The sequence below is a fragment of the Mixophyes fleayi genome, chromosome 12 (genome assembly GCF_038048845.1).
Source record: "Mixophyes fleayi isolate aMixFle1 chromosome 12, aMixFle1.hap1, whole genome shotgun sequence".
NCBI lineage: Eukaryota > Metazoa > Chordata > Amphibia > Anura > Limnodynastidae > Mixophyes > Mixophyes fleayi.
Window position 1 is genome coordinate 3,502,570 of NC_134413.1, and position 24,641 is coordinate 3,527,210.

The following is a 24,641-nucleotide window of genomic DNA, read 5'->3' on the forward strand; positions in this document are numbered from 1 at the left end:
TGATGCAACCTGAAGAATTGTCCAGTAGAGCAGGTGTGTGAAAATCAGTCGACTTAATCCACAAGTGTTCCACACAACACAATACATTCCAGTGCACCAGGCATTCCACACTTCTCCAGCTGCTGTGGAAGTCAGTGAATGACTGGATGATATATTCTTGGTGGAGCTCCACCCCTATTGCAGCAGGTGCAGCTATTTTTCTGTCTAGGAAAAAACGTCTTTCATAACAGTTTTCATGACCGAGGCATGGAAACGGAGTATGAATCTGAGAAGATGGCAGCCATAACCTGCAAACTCCTGGATTAATCCTACTAAGTATTGGGCACTTTGGGGGCATCTTCAGAGCAATGTTGCTTGTGGAGAGCCACACTTTATCACCCACTGAGAACACTGGGCTGACCCATCATCTCTGGTCCACAAACCTTTTTTGATTAGCTACCACCATCTTCAGCATCTCCTGCAGCCCCATCCACAGGCCCTGGAGATCCTGCACATGCTTGTCTGCAAAAGAAACCCCAGAGAGCGAATAGGAAGACTGGATAGCCACCAGGTGGAAACTGTGGTTAATGTAGAAGGGAAACACCCTGGTGGAGTGCTGCACCAGATTGTTCCATGAGCCTGAGCCCTAGTTGTCTTAGACAAAGCACCATAGAAGCTGTAGGAGGGATTGATTAGACCGCTCCATCTGTCTGTGGTACACAGACAAGAAGTGGACTGATATTCACTCCCCCGTGCAGCAGACCCTGCAAAATGGAGCCCTTGATAGATGATCTCCAAGACAAGACCATGCAGCTGGAAGACCTCTTTGGTAAAGATCTGGCAGAGTTCGAAAACCTACTTGTCCTAGTCATCAGTATTTCTCAATCTAATTCAGGACCCCTGGGTCTGGCTGAAATAGGACTGAAACTGAACCTGGAGGCCTTGATGAGCTCTCTGCTCACTTAGAGTACTCCGAGTAGCACAAGCAGTATAGGAGTCCAGAACCAGAGTCTGTGCCAGAGTACAGAACTCGAATGCGGCGTAATAACAGATTGGAACTGTTTGTGGGAACTCAATGCTGACAGGACTGGAACCCACTAATAAGAACTCAGAAAGTAAACACACAGAAACTCAGGACAGAACAACTAGAACCAGAGACATGAACTCAGAACTGCAACACGGAATGGCGAACTCAGGACTGCGCGTCAGCCACAGACCTGGAACCAGCACAGATACACAAAACTGGAAATAAGTCCTAGAGACTCAGAACCAGCAACATAACTGATGATACTGGTAAAGCCACAGGAACTGAAGTATAAACACTGGATAGTGCAAAGTTCTAACTGAGGTAAGCACTCTTGATAAATGCAGAATAATGCAGGGAGATGAGCAGCTTGGAAGTGCAGAGTACTTACAGAATGATAAACTCCAGGAAAAGCAGGATACATGTAGAAAGATATGCACTTTAGAATTACAAGTATTTGTAGAAAGATGTGCACTTGCAAATGCAGGATACTTGCAAAGTGATGATTAGTAGGTAATACAGAATGTTCACAGAAAGAGGATGCAGGGAAATCAGAACTATTGCAGGAACAACTGGAATCTGGAGCCAAACCCTATCTTCAGAAGAGAAGGGTGTTGTTCTGGCAATACAGAAATCTCAGCAGCAGATTTAAATAGGGTATTCCAAACAACTATTGGCTGCACAGTTCATGTGACCACAGCTGCTGAATCTGTTTGGTCTGACACGATCACCTGACTGCATCCAAGATGGCTGTGCCCAGGCAGCAGAACAAACAGTATGTGTTTGTTTACAATCGAAGATGCGATGGACAGGAATGCTGCAGGTGAACAGGAGGGACCCAGACAGCCATAATATGACATTGGCGGATGTGGTAAGTGCAGCTAAGACCCTGATGTGTGACACTACTGCAGTTTTCTGTGACTGTAAGTGGACTTGCTTGGAGAATAAATCCACTACCACTAGTATGGTGGTGTTACCTTGGAGGCTGGGGTGGTCAGTGATGAAATCCATGGAGAACACGGGTCTATAGCTTCTGTGGAATGGGCAGGAGCATAGAAACATGGAGCATGTTCATGGCACCTTGGTGTATACACAGGTAGTGCAAAATTGAAAGAAGAAGGTAACATCCTTCCTTACCGTCCATCACCAAAAATTTTTGGAGGACCAAGTCAATTGTTTTCCTGATGCTGGGATGTCCTGCCAATCGTGAATCGTGTCCCCATTGCAGGACCTCTTGGGTACTCTGAAGAGATGGCCGCTCCTCGAGTCAAGTCTGGAGGTATCATCATCATCACCATTTATTTATATAGCACCACTGATTCCGCAGCGCTGAGAGGTATGACGGATCGTTCAAGAGAGAACTGCTGAGAGAGTGCAATGGATCCAGGCGACTATATTATGAAGTTAAACCTGGTTAGGAGCAGCGCTCACCTTACATGTTGACAGTTCAACATTTTAATCATGTACAGTGATGGAAGCTGGACGGTAAATCAAGACCGGTGGCTAAGTCACTAACCAAGGCTGGAATTATTAATTAGGCTGACTAGGCTACAGCCTAGGGTGCAAGACTTTATGGTGGTGAAAAATTATGACCGGGAGAGAGATATACCGAAATTCATTTTAAAATATAAGAGAATTGTGACCTAGACATTATATTCACATGTTGGCAAATAGGTGTTGTGAGAAGCAACATAGGGCTCTCCAACGTGTGATGAACTACAAGTCCCAGAATGGCCACCAACCTCTGTTAGTTGCAGTTTGAAAGCAGCTGGAGAGCTCTGTATGCTAAACCTGGGCTACATGTCTGTGACTGACATATAGTAATTTATCAGGTGGACGTCAGGGCAGCAGCTCATTACTATTATTATTATTATCAACTCTGTCCTGCTCCTATTACCAGAGTACTGCAGCATTAGGATACAGGGCACAGTAATGTAATGACACCAGCAGGCACTGCACGGGACAGCCCCACACGCACGAAGGACCCCGCGGTTGCTAGGAGACGCCCGCACTGAGCCGTTGTCAGGGAGACGCGGCCTAGTCCCGGCCTCTCCCGGCTTGTGCTCCGGCAGGATGGGGCTGGACGTGGAGCCCTTGCTCCAGGCTTGGAGTTATTTTCGCCGCAGGAAGTTCGAGCTGTGCTCCCAGGTCTGTGGCCGGATCCTGGAGACGGAGCCCTGTGACCAGGTACCGTGTGCAGAGACCTCCATGTACCCTGCTGTGGTATCTTATTCTGTATGTATAGACAAGTGCACAGTACCACTTCTACTGTCCTGGTTGCAATGCTCGGTATCTGTTCTTATTCTGTATGTATAGACTAGTGCTCAGTACCACTTCTACTGTCCTGGGTGCAGTGCTCGGTGTCTGTTCTTATTCTGTATGTATAGACTAGTGCTCAGTACCACTTCTACTGTCCTGGGTGCAGTGCTCGGTGTCTGTTCTTATTCTGTATGTATAGACTAGTGCTCAGTACCACTTCTACAGTCCTGGGTGCAGTGCTCGGTGTCTGTTCTTATTCTGTATGTATAGACTAGTGCTCAGTACCACTTATACTGTCCTGGGTGCAGTGCTCGGTATCTGTTCTTATTCTGTATGTATAGACTAGTGTACAGTACCACTTCTACTGTCCTGGGTGCAGTGCTTAGTATCTGTTCTTATTCTGTATGTATAGACAAGTGCACAGTATCAGTTCTACTGTGCTGGGTGCAGTGCTCGGTATCTGTTCTTATTCTGTATGTATAGACTAGTGTACAGTACCACTTCTACTGTCCTGGGTGCAGTGCTCAGTATCTGTTCTTATTCTGTATGTATAGACTAGTGCACAGTATCAGTTCTACTGTGCTGGGTGCAGTGCTCGGTATCTGTTCTTATTCTGTATGTATAGACTAGTGTACAGTACCACTTCTACTGTCCTGGGTGCAGTGCTCGGTATCTGTTCTTATTCTGTATGTATAGACAAGTGCACAGTATCAGTTCTACTGTGCTGGGTGCAGTGCTCTGTATCTGTTCTTATTCTGTATGTATAGACTAGTGTACAGTACCACTTCTACTATCCTGGGTGCAGTGCTCAGTATCTGTTCTTATTCTGTATGTATAGACTAGTGTACAGTACCACTTCTACTGTCCTGGGTGCAGTGCTCGGTATCTGTTCTTATTCTGTATGTACGGTGTAGATAACGGCACAGTATCCATCTCCTATTCTGTATGCTGGGTGTATGCTCAGTTTAGGTATAGACAAGTGCATGGTACCACATTTTTTTAGCTAGGTGCAATGCTCTGTATCTATTCTTTCCCTGTATGTGTGAGCAACCACCATACACTTCTACTTATAACTTCAAATTAATTCAGACGCCAGTTACATTGGCTATAGGGATTGTTGGTATTAATTGCAGCACTTGGTGAATGATAGTGCTATTGGTGACAGGTTTTCAATGTATTTGTCACAAGAGCTGTTAATCTAGTCCAGTCATTCCCAACTCCAGTCCTCATGGACCCCTAACAGTGCAGGTTTTCCATATCTCTTTGCTGGAGCACAGGTGCAGTCATTACTGACTGATACATTTTGAAAGATCCACAGGTGGTGATAATTATTTCACTTGTGACCTGGAAAACCTGCACTGTTAGGGGGAGGGGGGGTCCCTGAGGACTGGAGTTGGGAAACAGTGATAGTCCATCAAGGGCACCAATTTGTGTCTATTTACATAACGGCACAATTATGCATGATGTTTTGGTGCAGATCGTTGCGTGTGTAACAAGGAATTGGCACTTATGCTGACAGTTATCAGGTGCACCACTGTGGGCCATTAAATTAAAGCTGGGTACACACTATAGAAGATTTCACCCAATTTGATATCTTTAATGATTTTACCAATGATTGTAAGTCCCGATCAGCAGCCGATTCATGTGTACACATTAAGAAGATTTTACAAAATCTACCTTTAGATCTGTGCTGTTCATCTGCCATAACCATGGACTCAGAAGATCATGACTCTAACACTGCTGTGTGTGTACGTACGTACACACTGTTCACATCGTTCCATTGTTTATAGAGATTTTTAGTCTGGTTATAAAATCAAACGAAACAATACAATAGGCTTTGGTACAATAAAACATGATTGTTGGAGTGAACACACTAATGCAATATCAGACCTAACAGTTGTTTATTGTGCGTTTGGCCCGATAATCGGGTGAAAACCCTGTAGTGTGTACCCAGCTTTATTGTGATAACCCTTTGGTTGAAAAAAATCACAGGTTTGCTGATGTTTTTAAGATCCATGTATTTCATGGTTTTATTCTGATTGTATGGGCAGTTGTTCTGTGCTCGGTACCATTTCTCGTACTACGTCTCTGTGCACATCTCAGTATATGTTCTCCTCATACTGTGAGGCTTGGTTAATGATGCACAGGTGATTAAGTCTGGGTCAGTATCCCACCTGTTTCTCCCCGTTATGAGGGCTGGATCCACAACACCCTTCAAATTAGAAGTATTTCTAAAACTAATTCAACATTGGAGTTATGAGCAACACAAATATCTCCATTGGAGCATTCACTTATGTAACAGTCATTTTTAGTCTACTCCAATGGACTTTTGAAGGCATAGGAGACTGTTCCAGGTATCTGTCTTACTTTACAAAGGTAAATGGTCATAATACCATTCAGGGGCTGGCTGGGGGGGGGATCTGCCCCCCCGTGACGGTCCCATAGTGGGCTACCTTGGGCTGGGTCACTGGGCCAACTGCATTTTTCCCCCCCCTTAAAACGCACCTAATAGGCTGCTGAGTTGAGTCTTTCCCCCTGGGCTAAAATTCACCAGCCCTCCCCTGATACCATTTCAACTTGTGGTTTCAATTTAAAAATGTAAACATTATAACTTACTTAAAAAGGACTTGTCACTATCATATTTACTAATAGATTAACCCCCCCACCGCAGTGCTTTAGTTTAATAGGGTGTTCTTTCACCGTCCTGTTGCGCTGAGGTGTTCTCACTTTAGGACGCTACAGGTTCCTAGACAGAAAATTCTGATTCATCCCTTTGACGCTGGTAAAACACCTATGTATGTAATACGTCACACATTGATTTTTCAGACTGTTACAATCGGAGCCCCTGGGAAGAGGTCACCTTGAAATAGGATGTGGGCTTTGATTACATTGTTAACCCTTTCATGGCCAGAGGCTTCCTGCCCTTCAAGACAGAGACCATTTTTTAGTTCGTTGTCGATGTGTTTCATCAGGAATAATTTTTCTTGCTGACCAAAATACATTTTATGGTTTTTTTTTCTCACAGAGGTAATATATTGTAAAATATGTTGTTCTTGTGTTTTTTTTTTGTTTGTTCTTTTTTCATTCTTCAGTCTGTTACGTAGGGAAAAATAAGCAAAATTCGGAAACGTTTCAGTGCTTCCAATTGTTTTTTCTCACTGTGTGTATGTAATCATTTCCGGAAGTCTTCTGCCGCCTCGTTTGTATTCTATATTGAGTGACTGCAGCTTTGCGCCCTGTGGAAGTGTTTTAAAAGTAATTATATTTGTGCAGACCCCCCCCTCCCACACACGCTTTACCACGTATTGTACCCTCCACAAATGTCAACATTGTAACCGGGTCACATAAAGATGCAACATGTCACCGGATCAATGAAATGATTGATTCCCATCCCTGCTGTCACACAAGCCACGGTGACGATATTCAACGTTGTGGCAATCCTATTAATGTTTTTATTTTTATATTTTGGGTAGGTCTGCGGGGAGAGCAGCAATTTTCCTGCATCCTGCCCTCTTTATAGTGAATTGGGTGTGGTGATGGCCTCATTCATCCTCGCATCTGTTATGAGTTGTGTTTGTTACACATAACAGATGGATGAAAACATGGGCGCACGTGGGATGTAAGTGTCTGTGAACTGGACGCATATTCTACTGTTGCAGACCGGCGTGTGTACGGCTCACCATGTTGGTGTAATTATCTTATATTTATTGGCCTTTTATTTTTTAGTAAAGTACACCCGATATCAGGCCCTAGCTCTCAGCTTACAGTCTTCCATATGAAGTCTAGAATAATCTGTAAAGGAGAAAACGTTAATTTAGGAATTGTTGGTGTAGTATTTGTTTAGACTGCAAAATGAAATACGACATGGTACAAAGTGAACTTTAGGGGTTGATGTTGATTGTCCTTCGTTCTACACTAATCACTCAGTAATAGCTGTAATCTAGCTGCTACATTATAACTGTTATTTGGTAAGAGGAAGGAGAGAGAAAGTCCTTTAATGACCCAAGGTTAAAAAAAGTCCAGTCAAATAGGGTGTACATAGGGTAAAAGATTATTCCTCCGGGTGCTCAGGTTTCCTCCCACACTCCAAAAAACATACTAGTGGGTTAATTGGGTGCTAACAAATTGACCCTAGTGTGTGTGTTAGGGAATTTAGACTGTAAGCTCTTATGGGGCAGGGACTGAAGTGAGTGAGTTCTCTCTACAGCGCTGCGGAATTAGTGGCGCTATATAAATGGTGATGATGATGATGATACTATCCAAAATCTATTTTCAAACAATTGCCTCTTAATAGTAACCTGTTGTTTATATTATAGTAAGTTGGATTTTTTTTGTATATTATTCATTGCTGTGATTTTCATCAGACATAATCTTCATTCTGATAGAATCACAGGTATTGGTATCGTGACAATATGTATCATGCATTTATATATGGTACTCATATCTCACAGGAAGCTTTAACTGATGCTGTCCCTACAATGGTAGGTGTGGGGGCTGGAAAAGCCAATAATCAGATTATGTTCTAATACGATGATCTGAGACTGACTGCAACATGCTGACTCCAGATCAGACTATTATCATTCTTCTTGTCCTCTATAGAAATACGCCACATTTATACCATTGTATGTGTATGAATATTCTACATTCTGGACACAGTTTTTGTTAATCAATGTTATCTTGGAGCTGTAGATATCCTGTGTTGTGTTGTGTGAGCAGTGTTAATGCCACCATACATCAGGAGAAGTAGTTGGGTCCTGTCTACCCACCAAGCTTCCCTTTGTTTTCAGTCTTGCATTGAAATTTCTTTCGTTACATTTATACACACAAGGGGCCTGATTCATCGAGAACCCAGAATGAACGAATCGTACGTTCTTTTTTAAACACGCATAAATTGGGCATATGGACGTCCGTATTCAATAATAGTCATTAATGCCAAAACATGAAAGAAAAAAAGAAAAAGATTTTCTTTTTGCCATGAAACACATTTAATAGGGTGTTATGAATGTCTATTTTACACAAAATTGATTTTTTGGTTGCTCTTGATTACAAATGCATGTTAAGGTATGATTATGTGACTGTCCTCACTATCACTCGGCGCTTACACCAGACCTGTGATACGACAGAAAAACACGTAGAGATGCTGCTGCGTGCGCTGGAGCTTGGCACGTCCTTACTGTACACTGACTACATGTATACGTCCAGTCCCCTCCCCGTTCTGCTCATGAAATCGTATTGTGCTGTGTGCTGATTGGATGTGATTTTTCTGGCTTGTAGGGCAGGAATTAATTATGAGAGCAGGTATAGATAGTCTGGTAAAATAATTGCGAGGATGTTTTATAGACATGAAAATAGTTGAGTGACAAAAATAAGTAGAACTTTGCGCTATTGATCAAGCTCTTTCTGGACCAAATTCTGTATCACACCACAATCACATCGTAGGGGACACAGGGTACAGTAGCTGAACTTGTGGAAGTAACGGGTAGTTAGCAAAATTTGTGAAACCCTTTAAATGCACACGAAAGATTCTGTTCTCACCAGACCTAGATTTCCTTGTACCTCACCATATACTTTATAGACGGTCTATTCTCTTATTCTGTGTGATCATGTCTTGCCTTTCTCCCCTGCTTCCCAAGGAGACCAGTTCTGAACAGCTTGCACAGGTAATAATAGTAGTATAATACATCTAGATGGACGTTGTAGATAGAACCAGCAAGTTTCTTGCTGAATAATCTAATCATGCATGCGTCTTACTATGCTGATCGTTCATCTGTTTTGCAGCTAATTATCTTCCCCTTCCAGAAACAAGCAGCATACACGCCTATATCTAATACCAGGAGGTCATGTCAACACATTTATTTACTTTTATTAATGGATGAGGGGAAACAAATCATTAAAGAGGATAGCTACTATCTTACCATTCTGATTTTTCTTCCAACTCTTTAATTATATTGTAATATAGTATAGTAGATGCCATTCAACCAATCCTACTTGTATGCTAAGTGCTGACCGTTGCTATGCTCTGCTGACCCCGGCAACCAGCGCTCGGACTATGTTCAATGCCGGTTGTCCAGCCTCAATGTGGAATTATTCTAACTAAGCTATTATTACATAAATGGGAACAAATGATATAAATCGGGAAATGGGGTCAGACTCTGCAAACATCGTAAATGAGGTCATCACATCACATTGTTGAGGATTTGTATTTTTTTTTATTTTTTTTTTAAAGACAAGATGAAACCCCCATTGGATGAAATTTAGAAACTGCTTCTGCCAGACGTCCTAAATAGCTTTCAGATCTGGGAGGGGGGGGTTTAGGGCGTAGTCACAATGCAGGAGGTAGACGTTCGATTGGTAAGTGGATCAGTATGTCTGTGAATTGATGACTAACTGTATATACATGGTTTTCTATATGAATAATCGTATAACTATAATAACCATGTTTAAACAGTAATATAAAATATTCCAACACTGCTAACCTGAGTGATTTGGAATTAAATGTAGTTTGGTTACATTTTAATCTTCTTCCACTGAAGAAACAGCTGGTTTCTATAAGTAGAAAAACCTGGGAGGTGTATTCCTAAGGACATTCATTATTTTGTTAGCAGATTATAATTAGTGTCCTGCATCGTTACCAGCCTCCCGTCCCAGCCCCCACTGGGTATTTGGGAAATTACATTTCCGCCGCCAGCTTGATGACATATTTTTTTTGTAAAGTTTTAATGACAACGGTGTAAATTGGTTTTATTTAATCTTCTGTAAGTTTGCTGCCGTCTATCCTGCTTCATGTTTTCATTGGTAATTACACGAGTGACGTTCGGTGCGGCAAACTGTTTCTTCACAGTCAGGAACCCTAAAATAGCGGCTTGACTGTTTCATTTTCTATAAATCTTTAGTGCCCCGCTTATTAATTGGCCTGTGTAGAAGGTCTGTGTGTCATGATATCCGCATTATAAATGTGGTCTGTAGGATCCATGTAGGTCGGTGCCTCTAAAATATGATTTGTCGTAATACCATTGTATTGTTACCAGCAGCTTCATGGGAAGATCAGCATTAAATTGAATGAATGAATGTATGCATTGCTTAGTTGAAACATGGTGATGAATAAAACGGATACATTGCCCTACTGCCATTCTGTTATTAGGACAGTATTACTAGGTAGCACATTCTTTGTACAAGTAAGACAATGAAGAACACACACGTCAGGTTTTAATGCAGATTTTCACCTTTTCAGCAGAATTTAGTAAATGCCCCCTCGGTGTCTTTTTAGACTTAAATTGATTTCCGCATACATTCAATGCTAAATTGTAATAAATGTTACTAGTAGCACTTAGATCGACTGTAAAGCTGGTCACACAATCTGGCCGATTGTCCAAAGACTATCGCGGTCTACGCGGGTGACCTCGTTGGATGAGGACCGGTTGCTCGGCGCTCAGGCTGACCGATATTCCCCGATAATGATCCTAATTATTTTGATAGGATCTTTTTCAGGCATCATGATTGTTTTGGGGCCACCCAGTGAGATTGCAGCTCATGTGGCCAGCAGTTATAATGTCAAACAGTTACACTATTTGGCCAGATTGGTTGTCATTTACTTTTTAAAAAAAAATAAATAAAGCATCTTTTGCCTCTGTTATTGTCATCTAGAGATGGCGATAGGATGACGGCGGCGATACTTGTAACCCCGCTGTTCATGGTAATGAGGCTTCTCCATGCTGTGCACAGGGAAGATTGGCCAAAATCCAGGGAAGCTATTGCTGGTGATAATTCAGGGGTCAGGGGGGAAGCTCTTTGTTAAATAGGGAACAGGGAGAAGCCCTAAATAAAATTTCTTTTGTTAAATGGCCCCCCAAAAGTTTTTCCAATAAATGAAAATTTGCAAGTAAAACAAATGACACAAATGCAGCAAAACTAAGGTCAATGTCAGAGTTCGCTCTGCACAGATTCGTGTTTCATCTGAGCAGTTTGGGGCGATGTGTTATGAGAAGTAGGTAACGGGTGTAAGGTCTCAGGGTTGGTCTGAGGTCCTTGTTCTGTAGCTGCGTTCTATCCTTGTAATAAACATTACAGCATTATTAAAAGTCCTCACTGATTTGGGAAGGTCTCTGTGACCTTATCGTTTAAGAGAGGAAACTGTCCATCTGGTGCTGCCCTATAGTGTAGTTTTATACCAACAAAACCCATGGGCTGATCATGCAGCAAATTGTCTTCTTTAGTGGCCTGGGATATAGAATCATGGGGAACCGGTAAATTGATTTGTTCCCTCCTATTTTCCGGCAGGCAGCATGGAGCCTGAAGACCCGCGCCTTGACGGAGATGGTCTACGTGGATGAGATCGATGTGGACCAGGAGGGAATCGCTGAGATGACGTTAGATGATAGTTCTATTGCACAAGTGGCTCGTAAGTCCTGTCCTCAGGGTCACCGACGGGGTTGTCACACGTCCTCCTGATCGACATATAGCTAAAATGTTCATGTGTTCTTACCCAGGCAATTCTGATGTTAAACTGAACTTAAAATGCAAATTGTCTAATTATAAGGAGAGAGTGGTAGTTTCAGGAACCTAAATAGAAATATGGCACCATCTGTTATGGGGGGAAACTTTCAGAGGGAAAAATAGCTGATAATGAATTATTACCAGATGCCTTTTTTATGTGGAATGTACTTAATGTATATCTGGAGCAACAGATGAAATTCTGTTTGCCATGAATGGATCCGTTTGGCCCATGAATGTGCCATTTGTTTGATCCTCCTGAAGGTCTGTGACATTCCCACTCCGCACGGTCATGTCCTCTTACCACTCGGCCTCTTTGAAATAGTGTCCATGTCCAGGGGGAGGGGCTTCCAGCAGGCCCAGCGGCAATGGGAGAACAGGGTATGGCGTGGGATTGTACCAGCCTTTGGGCAGATTGGGCGGTCATCGCTTATATGGTAAGTATAATGTAACGGCCTCACATGCCAGATGTTTAATTAATACAGATGCATATATGCACTAAACAGTATTACACCCACATACATAGACTACGCCTCCTGTATAGTGCTCACAGCTCCTATCCATATAAAGATCAGATGACACAGAACAAAATCTGTGCTAAATTTCATGGAGTGAGATCATTAACATTTACAGGCTGCTCACGTGAAGATGTTTATTCCTTAAATGAAGAAATATACATTGCTGCTGTGAATAAATGACTGATCATATTCACAGGTCCCGGGACTTCCCTGAAACAAACGTTGGGCAAGAAATTAGAGGGTCCGAGTCCAGCAGTCAGGTAACTTGTTTGTTCATTTACCGTAGCGCTGTAAAGCCATAATACCAACCTGCTCTCTTCCCATGGCGGTCACTGAGTCCAAATTTATATTGTACTATCTCCAGACCCGTCACCCAGTCTGGGAGGCCGCTCACTGGCTTTGTGCGGCCCGGTACGCAGTCTGGCCGTCCTGGGACCATGGAACAGGCGATCAGGACTCCAAGGACCGCAAGTACAGCGCGTCCTATCACCAGCGCATCTGGGCGTCATGTGCGCCTTGGAACGGTAAAGACATGAGCAGTAATGTGTTAGTTTATGCAGATTAACCACTTTCTTTTTAATTAAAGGAATGTACTTTTTTTTTTTTTTTTCTTTCTCCCTTTAGGCTTCAATGCTGACCAATCCAGATGGACCTTTTATTAATTTGTCCAGGTTAAATATGTCTAAATACGCACAAAGTCCCAACTTGGCAAAGGTCAGTCAGTGAACTGCTGGGTAACTTATTTTAGATGGGTGAAGAGGAGGGATACAGTCACAACGGTACATACACATTAATAATAATCTGGTAAACTCAGTGATAACATTCTAAGAAGAAGCTTCGGTGATACTTCTTAGCCTGTAGCGCTTGATGCAAACCCTGAATGATTTACTTGGGGAACAGTTGCTGTGAAGGTGTTGTCTGGTTAGAAAGAAGGGTGGGGAATTATAATGATGATGATCACATGTAATATGCAGCGTTGCTCTCTAAACACATTAAACACTTGCTTGTTCTTACAAATCATTATCTTGCTTTGTTGGATAATACATATTGACTGGAAAATTAGTATTTGTTTAGCACTGTATAATACCTTGTTAGCTCATGAACTGACTCTCGGAGATCAGCACTGTCCAATAACCAGGGAAGAAGCACCCAGGACACTATATTACAGGCCTGGCCAACCTGTGGCTCTCCAGGTGTTGTGAAACTACAAATCCCAACATACCATGCTAGCTACCAACTGGCAAAGCATGCTGGGGCTTGTAGTTTCAGAACACCTGGAGAGTCACAGCTTGTCCAGACCTGGAACCTTATGTAATTTTGTCTCGATAGCTAATTAGTATGTTTCCGGCTAATGTTTGGGTACAATCTGTTTCTGGGTCACATTGCACAGTATGCCTTAAGCATGTTCCAAATCCTGCTGTTAAATGTGTTGATACCCAAGGAACGGATGCTTTTTATCCTGCACTGAAACACATTTAATAGATTCCACATCAGCTGTCTGCCAGTGTTTTATTATAACTCGTCAATCATCACCCAATCTTCATAGAGACTAAGAATTAATGACTTATTGGAGAGTCACTTTCTGGAAATACTATTTAGAGACTGGGGGGTAATATGTGATTTCTGGTACTGGCTGATCTGTATTATACCTCAGTGGAGCATGTAAAACTGGGAACCATTATTACTCTAGCCTGGTGTATACCACTGGGGATTCTGGGAGAAGAAACCATGTTATTGTAACCCTGGTTTATAATTAATATGCATTTATTTTCTTTTTCAGACATTGTTTGAATATATCTTCCACCATGAAAATGATGTGAAAAATGTAAATATTTTTATTACTGTAATAATTTCAACATTAAGCAGTGTGTCTTATGTCCCTCCGGTGTGTGTGTGTGTGTGTGTGTGTGTGTGTGTGTATAATGGTTAAGAAAATGAGCGTATGGTAACTGGTATTGGTAGTCTCTAAACATGATTTTTCTTTCGGACTGGTATAGCCAATCACAAACGCTCACACAATCTAAATTCGTTTCCAGCATTATCACCAGAGACCAAGCTTCCCCTGTAAAAACATTCAACTTTATTTCGGGAATCCGAACATGTTTGATGCATAAATCAGCGTCCATGTCACATTTTTCTGGGTCCCACAAAAAAGGCCGTTCCCAGTAGATTGAATTTCATTCTTGACAATTAGGGAGCACCTAAAAACAAATTGTGGAATGCCAGTTGCACACCTCTGTCGTACACATAAAAGCATTCACCAGCTCCCTGCGCAGCATGACAGTCTGTGGCAGAATGATCATATAAACTAGCTCTACTCGTTCTGATCCGCAGCCAACATCATGGGTGTTAGGGTAATTTTACCTCTCCTTTTATCAAGTCCCTTCAGATATCAGTGAGATAAGATGCTGGTTAACCAGGAGATCAGTAATCAAGACACAGAAATGCCAATGTCAAGATAGAACTGAGCTGTGCTCGTTTATTTCTGGCATACATTTATACATGAAAAAGCGTTTGATCTGGTTATAGAACAGAAACACATGATTGATATTTTCCTGAATAAATATAAATCTTCTGACAAAGCTAGTTAGTTCTCTTCATGTCACTTTTATGGGTTCTTATCAACTTTCACTGGAGCCAGTACTCCCAATGTCCTCATCCATTATCCCCTGTCCTAGGGGTCTTTGAGATAGTTCAAGGCTGGAGCTGGTGATTACACTGAATGTATTTTTAAGACAAATACCAAGATTTTTAACTCCTTCACATATCATTATTACCATCATCATTGAGAACCTAGAAATGCTCTCACATGGGACAATGGAGAGCAGCATTTCTCAAATCTGGCCCTCGGGGAACCCTAACAGTGCATGTTTCCCAAGTCTCCTCAGGGAACCCACAAATCAGCCAATTGTTATCGCCCCTGGATCTTCAAATGTTATTCAGTAATTAACCTGTGCTCCAGCTAGATGATACTTTGTAACACAGCATGTGCAGACCACTCACACATTATTAGGAGGAGGGGGCTATGTACTTTGCAGTTATGGGCATTATATCAAACATTGACAAACAAAAGATTACTGGAAATATTATATATTCTGTCCTGCACAATATGCAGAGCCTGTGTCAAACTCGTAATACAACCCTCCCCAAAAAAGATTACACAAGCCTATGACCTGCTTAAACTGACCTTTGTACTCACACAATTATACTCTATAAAATAATGACAAGCCGGTCAGTGCCTCCCATGAATTATTACACACCGACCTCTCCACCCCCCTTTGTTTATCGCTGCCCCCACCATCACATCATGTTAATGTCATTACTTTGACTATAGTAGCTCACAAAGCAGTCCCATTCACCCCAGATGAGTGCAGAGCGGCCCGGCTGTAGGTAGAGGGCTCAGTTCACAGGAGTACCAGAAGTCTATATTTACATACAGGATCTGTTTTGCACACTTAGGACTAGATTTACTAAGCTGCGGGGGGGATGTTGCCTATAGCAACCAATCAGATTCTAGCTGTCATTTTGTAGAAAGTACTAAATAAATGAAAGCTAGAACCTGATTGGTTGCTATAGGCAACATCCCCACTTTTTCAAACCCGCAGCTTAGTAAATCTAGCCCTTAATCTCTGAAAACAAACATAGTCTTGTTAACACTCCAAACCATTGCACGCCTTCTCAGAGGTACTGCTGCAGTTTTATTCTTTAATCATAGAAGACTGGTTTCTGTGATAAAATGTGAAGGAAAATAAATGTGTATTTCTAGGACCGTGGTGATATATTGGTGGTAAGCTTATGTCCATTAGCTGGAGAAGAAAAGAAAGATAGATTCTGCTGATCTTTTGATTCCTTTCTACAACTTTTGTGAGCAGTAGTTACTGTTTTTCCCTAAATTACTGAATCTCGTCTAAGAATATTTTTTTTTAAAAGTGTTTCAAAACATAAACACACAAAGCCCTTATGGTCTAGCACGGTTACTGCTGTACTGTGCACTGTGATATATCGGCTTATATCCCGCGTAATATCTCCAGTATCATGAGGGGATTGTAAGCTGCAGATTGTTCCTCACCGTCCCCACATGATGAACTCCTGTCCTGCACACACACAATGGTTGACTAGGAGGTAAATGTATCAAGCTGAGAGTTTTCCAGCGGGTTTGAAAAGTGGAGATGTTGCCTATAGCAACCAATCAGACTCTAGCTGTCATTTTGTAGAATGCACTAAATTAATGATAACTAGAATCTGATTGGTTTTTCAAACCCGCCGGAAAACTCTCAGCTGGATACATTTACCCCTAGGTTTGGTTAATGTTGAATCTGTGTGACCATTAGACGTGGACTATGCTTAATGATTGTCTGTCTGTTCCCCAGGCCTTGGAGCTGGCTGCTCTGGCCACAGAAAATGCTCAGTTCAAGGACTGGTGGTGGAAGGTGCAGCTGGGGAAATGCTATTACAGGTAAGGGCTGATGGTGCAGGATACGGCACTCTTCAACTAGCGGCACATGACCCTTCCGTAGCATTATATAGAAGATATATTATCTCACTCGCTGACAGCTTCTCTCTAAAGACATTTGATGATCTCTGTGGATAGATGCAGGGACCTTTCCCGTGATGGATGTCACCACATAGAGCGATGTTCCGGTATAGGTTGCGCACTGTCAGTGGGGTCATGTGACTCCTGCCTTGTTAGAGATAATTGGGGAACTGGTTCTTTGTGTTTGGCCCATATCTCACGATTGCTGTCTTACATTTCTGTGTCTCCCTGTAGACTGGGGCTGCTTCGTGAAGCAGAAAATCAGTTCAAATCCGCTCTCTCACACCAGGACATGGTGGATGTATTCCTGTACTTGGGAAAAGTAAGTTCATGGAAATTGCAATTAGTTTTAGAACTGTAGTAATAATACACATTAAACACACTGAGAGAAGTCTGTAAAAAGTAGTTAGAAATATTGCAGGGTCTAGTAGTTGTGGCTGCTTTTACGTCGCATTGTCAGAGGTGGGCGTGGCTAAGACAGCGCTGTAATGCAGCTTGTTTTGTAGATAGATGGCTAAATTGGATAAAGTACAATTATTCAGCACACAAATCCGGCAGCCTAAAGCTAGCACCCCTCCCCCCAGACTGTAGAAGGTCCTGGAGATGTTGATATGATGTCAGAGTTTTTGTAGCAAATCCATTGAGGCCTTAACGATTTTACATGGGGTACATAGGGCCTCGTTAAGAGTAGATCCAGTCCGAAGGAATTTTGCACCTTGGCAGTTAATGTGCGGACAGATATAGAGTTGGGAGGGGACGTGTCCTATCTTAATTGCATGTCCAGTGTTTGTGTTCTACATGTAACATGTAGATCTTCTCGAACACAACTGATAGAGAGTGGGAAATTGTTGAATGTTCAAAAAGCAACTTGCCACCCCCACATAAAACCACAATGACGTCTTTTAAACGTCAAACAAGGATTTGTCAAGTAAAGAGCTGTTGCAATTACCGTTCCATTCCTCTCCTGACAGTACAGTGGCTTCCTCCTTTATAACCATCTAGGAATACTGCTCAATCTGTCTTCTGTCTCCTTTTTAGGTAGGAAATACCAGCATGAAATTAGGGTGACAGATTAACAAAGCGTAAATAACTCCTGGCATTAATACTGGCATTATGTATATTACTGGGTCATAAGACGTTAGTCAGTGGTTACACCGTCCTTTGACTAAAACATTACCGCTAGGTCCCTACATGAGACCAGTTATAGAGCGACTAACCAGCATCCTCTCTGCTTTCAGGTGTATGTACGGATGGACCAGCCTCTGACTGCATTAGCCCTCTATAAGCAAAGCTTAGAGCGCTTTCCAAAAGAAGTGACCCTCCTGTGCGCAGTGGCACGGATCCACGAGGTACGGACCGTTTCCTCATATGATTAGGGGGACACTGGGCCTACTTATGGCTTGAAAATGTACATGATAATCAAAGCAAATATCAGTCTGTATGTGAATGTCTCTATAAAGAACATTGTGTGTCGCCAACTGAATTTTATTTGTGATTAGTGGCAGTTTGCCGGAAACGTGATACTGTTGTTTTGGGGGTCTAAATGGCGATATCGCCCCCCAGCATATGTATACAGTGCAGTGGTGGAAGTGGGGGGTATACAGGGGTATGTCACAGCGCCACTTCTCCTACTGCCTGCATTGTAACACTATCACATTCCAGTCACTTACAATCCAGTTACATTTTTTATACCTCCACTTCCACTTCGTACCGTACCAAGGACCTATATTCCAATCTGTAACTATTCATTGTACTCTGTTAGTGCATTTGTCACCTGCACACAATGGAGGGCACCATATTGTAGGCTGAGCCAATGCTGCGTGAGGCGCGTAGTGTGATATTACTAGTTCCTAGTGGATTCACAGACCGCATCTACTTGAATATTGGTGTGACACAAAGTGTCCATTGTGTGTAAGTCACAGATCCATTTCAAGGGATAGAAATCTACTTATATATTGATTGTATTATAAAGTATATTATTCCTTCAGCTGCTCTCATGTTTCTGAATATTATTACAATTATAATTCTTTACATAGTGTATATATATAATGCAGCACGGTCCAGGGAATATTCATTCACATCAGGGGCTGACGCACACACTGGGGCCAATGTAGTCGGAAACTAATTCTGAGTGTGAATGGTCAGACCGCAGGGTCCCTGCCATGTTTACTATGTAAATGTCAGTGTCCCTCTGTGAGCTGCTCCCTTCTCTTCTATGTAATATATATATATATATATGTGTGTGTATGTAACACACCCCGGCCTCCCCTCCGAGTGACACTCTAGCACTAAAATGTTCTGTATTTGCTACTTACTTTATAATGCTCAATCTGCTTCTCTTGTCTCTTCATGCAGGAAATGAGTAATCTGACCGCTGCTTCGGACTCCTACAAAGAGGTTCTCAGACAGGACAACACTCACGTAGAAGCCATTGCATGTATTGGGAGTAACCACTTTTACACAGACCAGCCGGAGATCGCTCTGCGCTTTTACAGGTGCCCGGCGTTGTATATAATGCGATGATCATCCTCTGCACCTCTTGGCTGCTTCGCTAGCCCTGTTTTCCCTGTTTTATTAATCTTCGGCCTTCTTGCTGATTTCTACTATCCCTTTCACTAACTGTCAGATATAATCTGATTTGCTTTACCCTGTCACCTGTGTTTGTATATATTTGTGTATCATGTTGTGTCTTGGTTCTGTTTTCTGTATATGTAATGTACGGCGCTGCGGACCCTTTGTGGCGCCTTATAAGTCAAAGATAATAATAATAATAAATGGGGGCCGCGTCTGGATAGGGAAAGGTCACCTTGGCCTATGCTGTCAAAAGAATCAGCATTTAGGAGAAGATTTTGACGATCTCTTCAATAGGGTCACGTGTGTAGGCTCCTGTGACATGCAGGGAGGAGTAGAGAGGTCCTATCATTAGAAACCTGTGTAATAATGTAACATATTGTTCCTCTTTCAGCTTTAAACACCTTTAATAAGGGTAGTTCTTGTATTTGTCTCACAGGCGCCTCCTACAGATGGGTGTCTATAACTGCCAGCTGTATAATAACCTGGGGCTGTGCTGTTTCTATGCTCAGCAGTATGACATGATCTTGACCTCGTTTGAGAGAGCGCTGTCCCTGGCTGAGAATGAGGAGGAGGCCGCCGAGGTCTGGTACAACTTGGGTCATGTCGCTGTGGTACGTTGGGTAACTAGAAGGGGTGAGGGGCGAGGTATAAGAATTAAAGCCTGCTGTGCTCCAAAACCTGCATTGGGCAGAGTTGCCATTTTCCCGATAACCACAGTCTGCTTCATGCGGCTCGTTGGGCAAATACTAAACCGAAAATGCAGGTAACATCATCATCATCACCATTTATTTATATATCGCCACTAATTCCGCAGCGCTGTACAGAGAACTCACTCACATCAGTCCCATTGGAGCTTACAGTCTAAATTCCCTAACACACACACACACACACACACACACAGAGTAGGGTTACTTTGATAGCAGCCAATTAACCTACCAGTATGTTTTTTGGAGTGTGGAAGGAAACCGGAGCACCCGAAAGAAACCCAGCAAACACAGGGAGAACATACAAACTCCACACAGATAAGGCCATGGTCGGGAATCGAACTCATGACCCCATGAGGCAGAAGTGCTAACCACTGAGCCACTGTGCTGTAACATGAATAAGTCTTTTTAATTTTTCTTTTTTGCTAAATCAAACAAATTGGTCATATGATATTAGATGAGCATTTGACTCCAGAGGTCGATAGGACCCTGACATCACTATGCTGTGTTGTTGGGGGCTCCGCTCCCTCCATCATCTCTCACTGACATATACAGAAGGTCACTGCCTCACACAAGATCAGCACTTCCAGTTCCTGAAATGGTCTGTGCTGCTGTGATTGTTCTATTCCTGCCTCTTACAGGAGTTGAAAGTTGAATACAGTATTATAACAATATATATTTAATAATAGAAAATGGAGGCTCAGAATTGATTTGTGGCTACTGTCCTATGAACTTGGATTAATTTACATTGGTTTGGTGTCTAGAGTTGTGCGTTACCTTGCTGTGTTAGATTCATGAGAATTAGGGATTTAGCTGAGATGTATACTATTTAATAGGTGGTTTTGGCCATTGATCTCACATTCCATTTCTAGGTTTAATTGTCCATTACCAGTTTTGTGTGCAGACTAATTGATGCACGGCAATCTGCTAACGCCAGTTTAAATGGTATCTTCAATTATTCAGTACTGGAAGAGCTAGTGTAGGAGTGCGGTCACTGCTCTCTGCCCCGTGTAGCAGTCTGACGTAGAGGATGTACCGATCCGAGCAGCATTTAGCATACACTGACTTGTAGCAGGTCAGTCATCAACAGGGGTGGTCTTATCTGGAGTTACTGGGGTTAAATGGAGGTGCCCGGGTCTTCACAGACGTGTGTGTGATCACTAACTGTTACATAAATAAGGGTGATATGATACATGTGTCCTTTTTGGATACCCAATGAAACATTGATTTCTCGATAACTACTGTAATGTGTGAGTAGCCTGTACATGACTTACATCCGTGTCGTTTCAGGGGATTGGAGACCTCAATCTGGCCTATCAGTGCTTCAAGCTGACTTTAGCCAGTAATAATGACCACGCAGAGGCGTATAATAACCTGGCCGTCCTGGAGATGCGGAAAAATCACGTTGAGCAGGTCTGTAACTGGGGGAGAGGCACCATCGTGTTTTATTACTGCATTAAGAATAAACCTACACGGGCCGGAGTTTGGTGCCTGGGCGGCCCTGGTTAATGAAGCTGCGGGGCGTGAGCGATTTACGTATCGGTCCTGTAGTACTTTAACGTGTGGGCAAAGTCAAAGTCCTTAGCTACCGATTTGGATCCTGGTTGAGCACCCCCCCCCCCCCCCCCCCCCCCCCGCCCTGCTCCTCTCACATAAACGCTTTCTAGACCTGGCACTTCTCCCGCTAACTTCCCAATGGTCTGCTGCCCTCCCACCTGCGAGGCTGAGAGCGAGCGAGTGAGGTGGAGAGGTCCTACTCAGTTGGTGCAACACAATACCAATATGTCACTATATTCTGCAGTGCTCTGTTATGTTTATCTGTATGTACTATTTATCAAGTGTGGTTTGAGACTTACAGTGGAACTATACCTTGTTTTGTTTCTTTTCTTTTGTATTGTTTCTAAAATTGGAATAAAAATATTTGATTAAACAAAATAAAGCTAAACCCTATAACTACAGACATGGAGAGAATTCGAACTATATTTTGGGCAAACATTAGAAATTTCTGATTATTTGGTATAATGCAGTTTCTGTTTGTCAAAGACCTTAATGTGAAATGTTAGTGTTTGATCCAGTGGTGAGAGCAGCCTAGATCGGGGATATCTGATTGTATGTGAATTCTGGTGTATAATAATCTCCCACAATGTCATTATAGGCTCGCGCCCTCCTGCAGACCTCCGCTGCCCTCGCTCCTCACATGTACGAACCGCATTTCAACTTTGCTTCTCTCTCGGACAAGGTGAGCAGTGTGCTTGATAATCTGACAGTGGCACATAGAGGAGGATGATAAATCATTGACTAAGTAGAGTCATCTGTCCCGATCTCGTAGCGTTGTCTGCGTCTCTTTCCCTAGTGTCAGTGATTCAGGGAGCAGTCTCTTCCCGTATAGTTCATCTGTGACTGATGGCTGCTCCAACATAAGCTGCCATTGTTTATACCTTTATTTACTGATGTCAGTTGTTGTTCTCCACCATAAGAGTCTGGACGTCTGAATAAATACTTTGTATTATCGTATAGTCAAAGCTGCTAATTAGTTGGATTCATGGCTTGTCTAATCTAATCAGCTGTGTAATAGGGAAACTTAGTCTATATCTGTACTGTCCAGATCTCTGCCTGCTGTATTGGTGTATATAGAATGTATAAATTGTTCCAGCCACCTGAAGCGTAACCAGTCTGCAGACCTGCGGCAGTGAGAGGGTTAACGTGCAGACTCCACTCCTATTTAAAAGCAGGATACAGATATATTATTATATAAGCACATTTGGGGGTATATTTACTAAATGGCGAGTTTGAAAAGTGGAGTTGTTGTCTATAGCAACCAATCAGATTCTAGCTGTCATTTATTACAATGTACTAAATAAATGACAACTAGAATCTGATTTGTTGCTATAGGCAACATCTCCATTTTCGCAGTTTAGTAAATATACCCCCTGGAATGTAGTTTGATTGTTGTTTATTCAGTAATGATGCGACTTCCGCCTCCCACCCCCCCAATGCATCTGTAATTGCCTCATCACCTGTGATCGATTTCTTATCTTGCAGATTGGAGACCTCCAGAGCAGTTACGTCGCTGCTCAGAAGTCTGAAGCCGCGTTCCCTGATCATGTGGAAACTCAGCAGCTTATTAAGAAGTTGAGACAGCATTTCGCAATGATCTGACCCCAGTAGCCGCTAGATAGCAGTGACAGCGATGTAGGGAAACGGATTTAACATTAACCAGTGATCATTGTGCTTTCATGTGATACCGCTGTAGATGTACTGTACACATAGGGGCAGTTTATGAAAACATTAACCCTTCCACTACTGGTTTGAAATCAGGCAGAACATATTTAACCTGTATCTGATATTACATTCTAGTCTTCATGCAAAATGCTGGTTAAAAAAAGCTTTGCAGAAAATTCTGCATTTTTGATATCCCTCCTCGATCCGCTAACACGTGGAATTTACAAAAAAATATATATTTAAGCAAACAAATATATGGATAATGTTCTGATTCTTGTATTCTAGACTGATAAACCAAATGATGTTCCGGTAGCGATAGGGCCCATTTACTAACATTTCATTGGGTTGCAAAATGTGCACCAAACTAAAAGTAGCCAATCGCCAATATGTTTTTATCTGTCTAGTGCAAGTTACATAATGAAAGCAGGATTCTGGTTGGTTGATGTGGGTCAGTGCAATGTTAAACAATGAGCTGTAGTGGGTGCTGTTATAACGACAAAAGAAGAAAAACGTAACCAGAGCTTGGATGGGGTTGTACGTGTTTGTCTTACATAAAGATGCACTGGGAGAAACCTTCCTCCCAAATTAGTACGGAGCGGTTATAAATGGAACCTTGCTCTGCTGTGTTACAATGTCATTACACTTTGTGTCAATGCTGCTGGAACACCGCCATATTGCTGCACCTTCCTCTGACACAGCGCAGTACAAAGGTCTCAGACACAATTATATCTGTCAGCAGTTTGAGGCTTTTGCCAAAATAAAACACTTTCTTTGTTACTCTGCTGCTTTTCCATCAGTTTCATCGTTCTCCCCCTGAGCCCTATTGGTGACCATATACACTGCAATACTGCCGACTAAAGACTCTGTTTTAGACCTACATAACATGGCCATAGATAGCAGCGTGTAAAGGCCCAAACTGACCGCTAGTAAGAACTTTCCGACACTTTTGTGAGTGGCAGAAGGACCGTGTATTCGGCAGTTCTCCAGTGGAGCTAATCGCACCATGTAGGATCCGTTGGTTCAGCCTGAATGTAAAACCGCTTGATCTGTCTGTATTTTGCCCTATGTATACGTGACCAAATAGGACTTAGATCCAGACATATATGGTACTATACATTATAATGATTCATGTAAATCTGCTGGTAAAATGTATAAAGCTGTGTTTATGTCACAACCACATCAATGTCTGTCTGTAAATAGGAAATAAATAAATTATTCTAGTATTTTGCAATGTCCCTGCTTGCTGTGCTTTGTAAAACGGAAGAAATATACAAGTGTTTCCTTGACAGCTCTTCACCCCTGTCTGCGGCTCCGGAATCCCTCACCTTTAGACATTC

General features: G+C 42.4%; 1 protein-coding gene across 4 annotated transcripts; it reads left to right on the forward strand.

The window, feature by feature from the left end:
* The first annotated feature begins 1,775 nt into the window (after positions 1–1,775).
* On the forward strand, positions 1,776–24,537 carry TTC8 (tetratricopeptide repeat domain 8). Of its 4 annotated transcripts, XM_075193222.1 has the most exons (15): positions 3,000–3,190; positions 8,896–8,922; positions 11,540–11,660; positions 12,467–12,530; positions 12,635–12,794; positions 12,895–12,984; positions 14,051–14,095; positions 16,641–16,726; positions 17,039–17,126; positions 18,043–18,153; positions 19,160–19,299; positions 19,815–19,989; positions 21,373–21,495; positions 22,238–22,321; positions 23,125–24,537. In XM_075193222.1, the coding sequence occupies exons 1-15, from the start codon at positions 3,077–3,079 to the stop codon at positions 23,239–23,241; spliced, it is 1,545 nt and encodes a 514-aa protein (XP_075049323.1). In that variant the 5' UTR covers positions 3,000–3,076; the 3' UTR covers positions 23,242–24,537. The 4 variants fall into 4 exon arrangements, with proteins under 4 accessions (XP_075049325.1, XP_075049323.1, XP_075049324.1 ...); XM_075193224.1 differs by lacking the exons at positions 3,000–3,190; positions 8,896–8,922 and adding an exon at positions 1,776–1,874; XM_075193223.1 differs by lacking the exon at positions 8,896–8,922 and having other exon boundaries at positions 3,001–3,190.
* Positions 24,538–24,641: the final 104 nt, after the last annotated feature.

Excerpts from the sequence above, each read along its gene's own strand:
- TTC8 (XM_075193222.1), top strand. The coding sequence starts at position 3,077 with ATGGGGCTGGACGTGGAGCCCTTGCTCCAGGCTTGGAGTTATTTTCGC. Across the intron at positions 12,795-12,894 it reads GTCATGTGCGCCTTGGAACG|GCTTCAATGCTGACCAATCC; the intron begins GTAAAGACATGA and ends TTCTCCCTTTAG. Across the intron at positions 12,985-14,050 it reads AAAGTCCCAACTTGGCAAAG|ACATTGTTTGAATATATCTT; the intron begins GTCAGTCAGTGA and ends TTTCTTTTTCAG.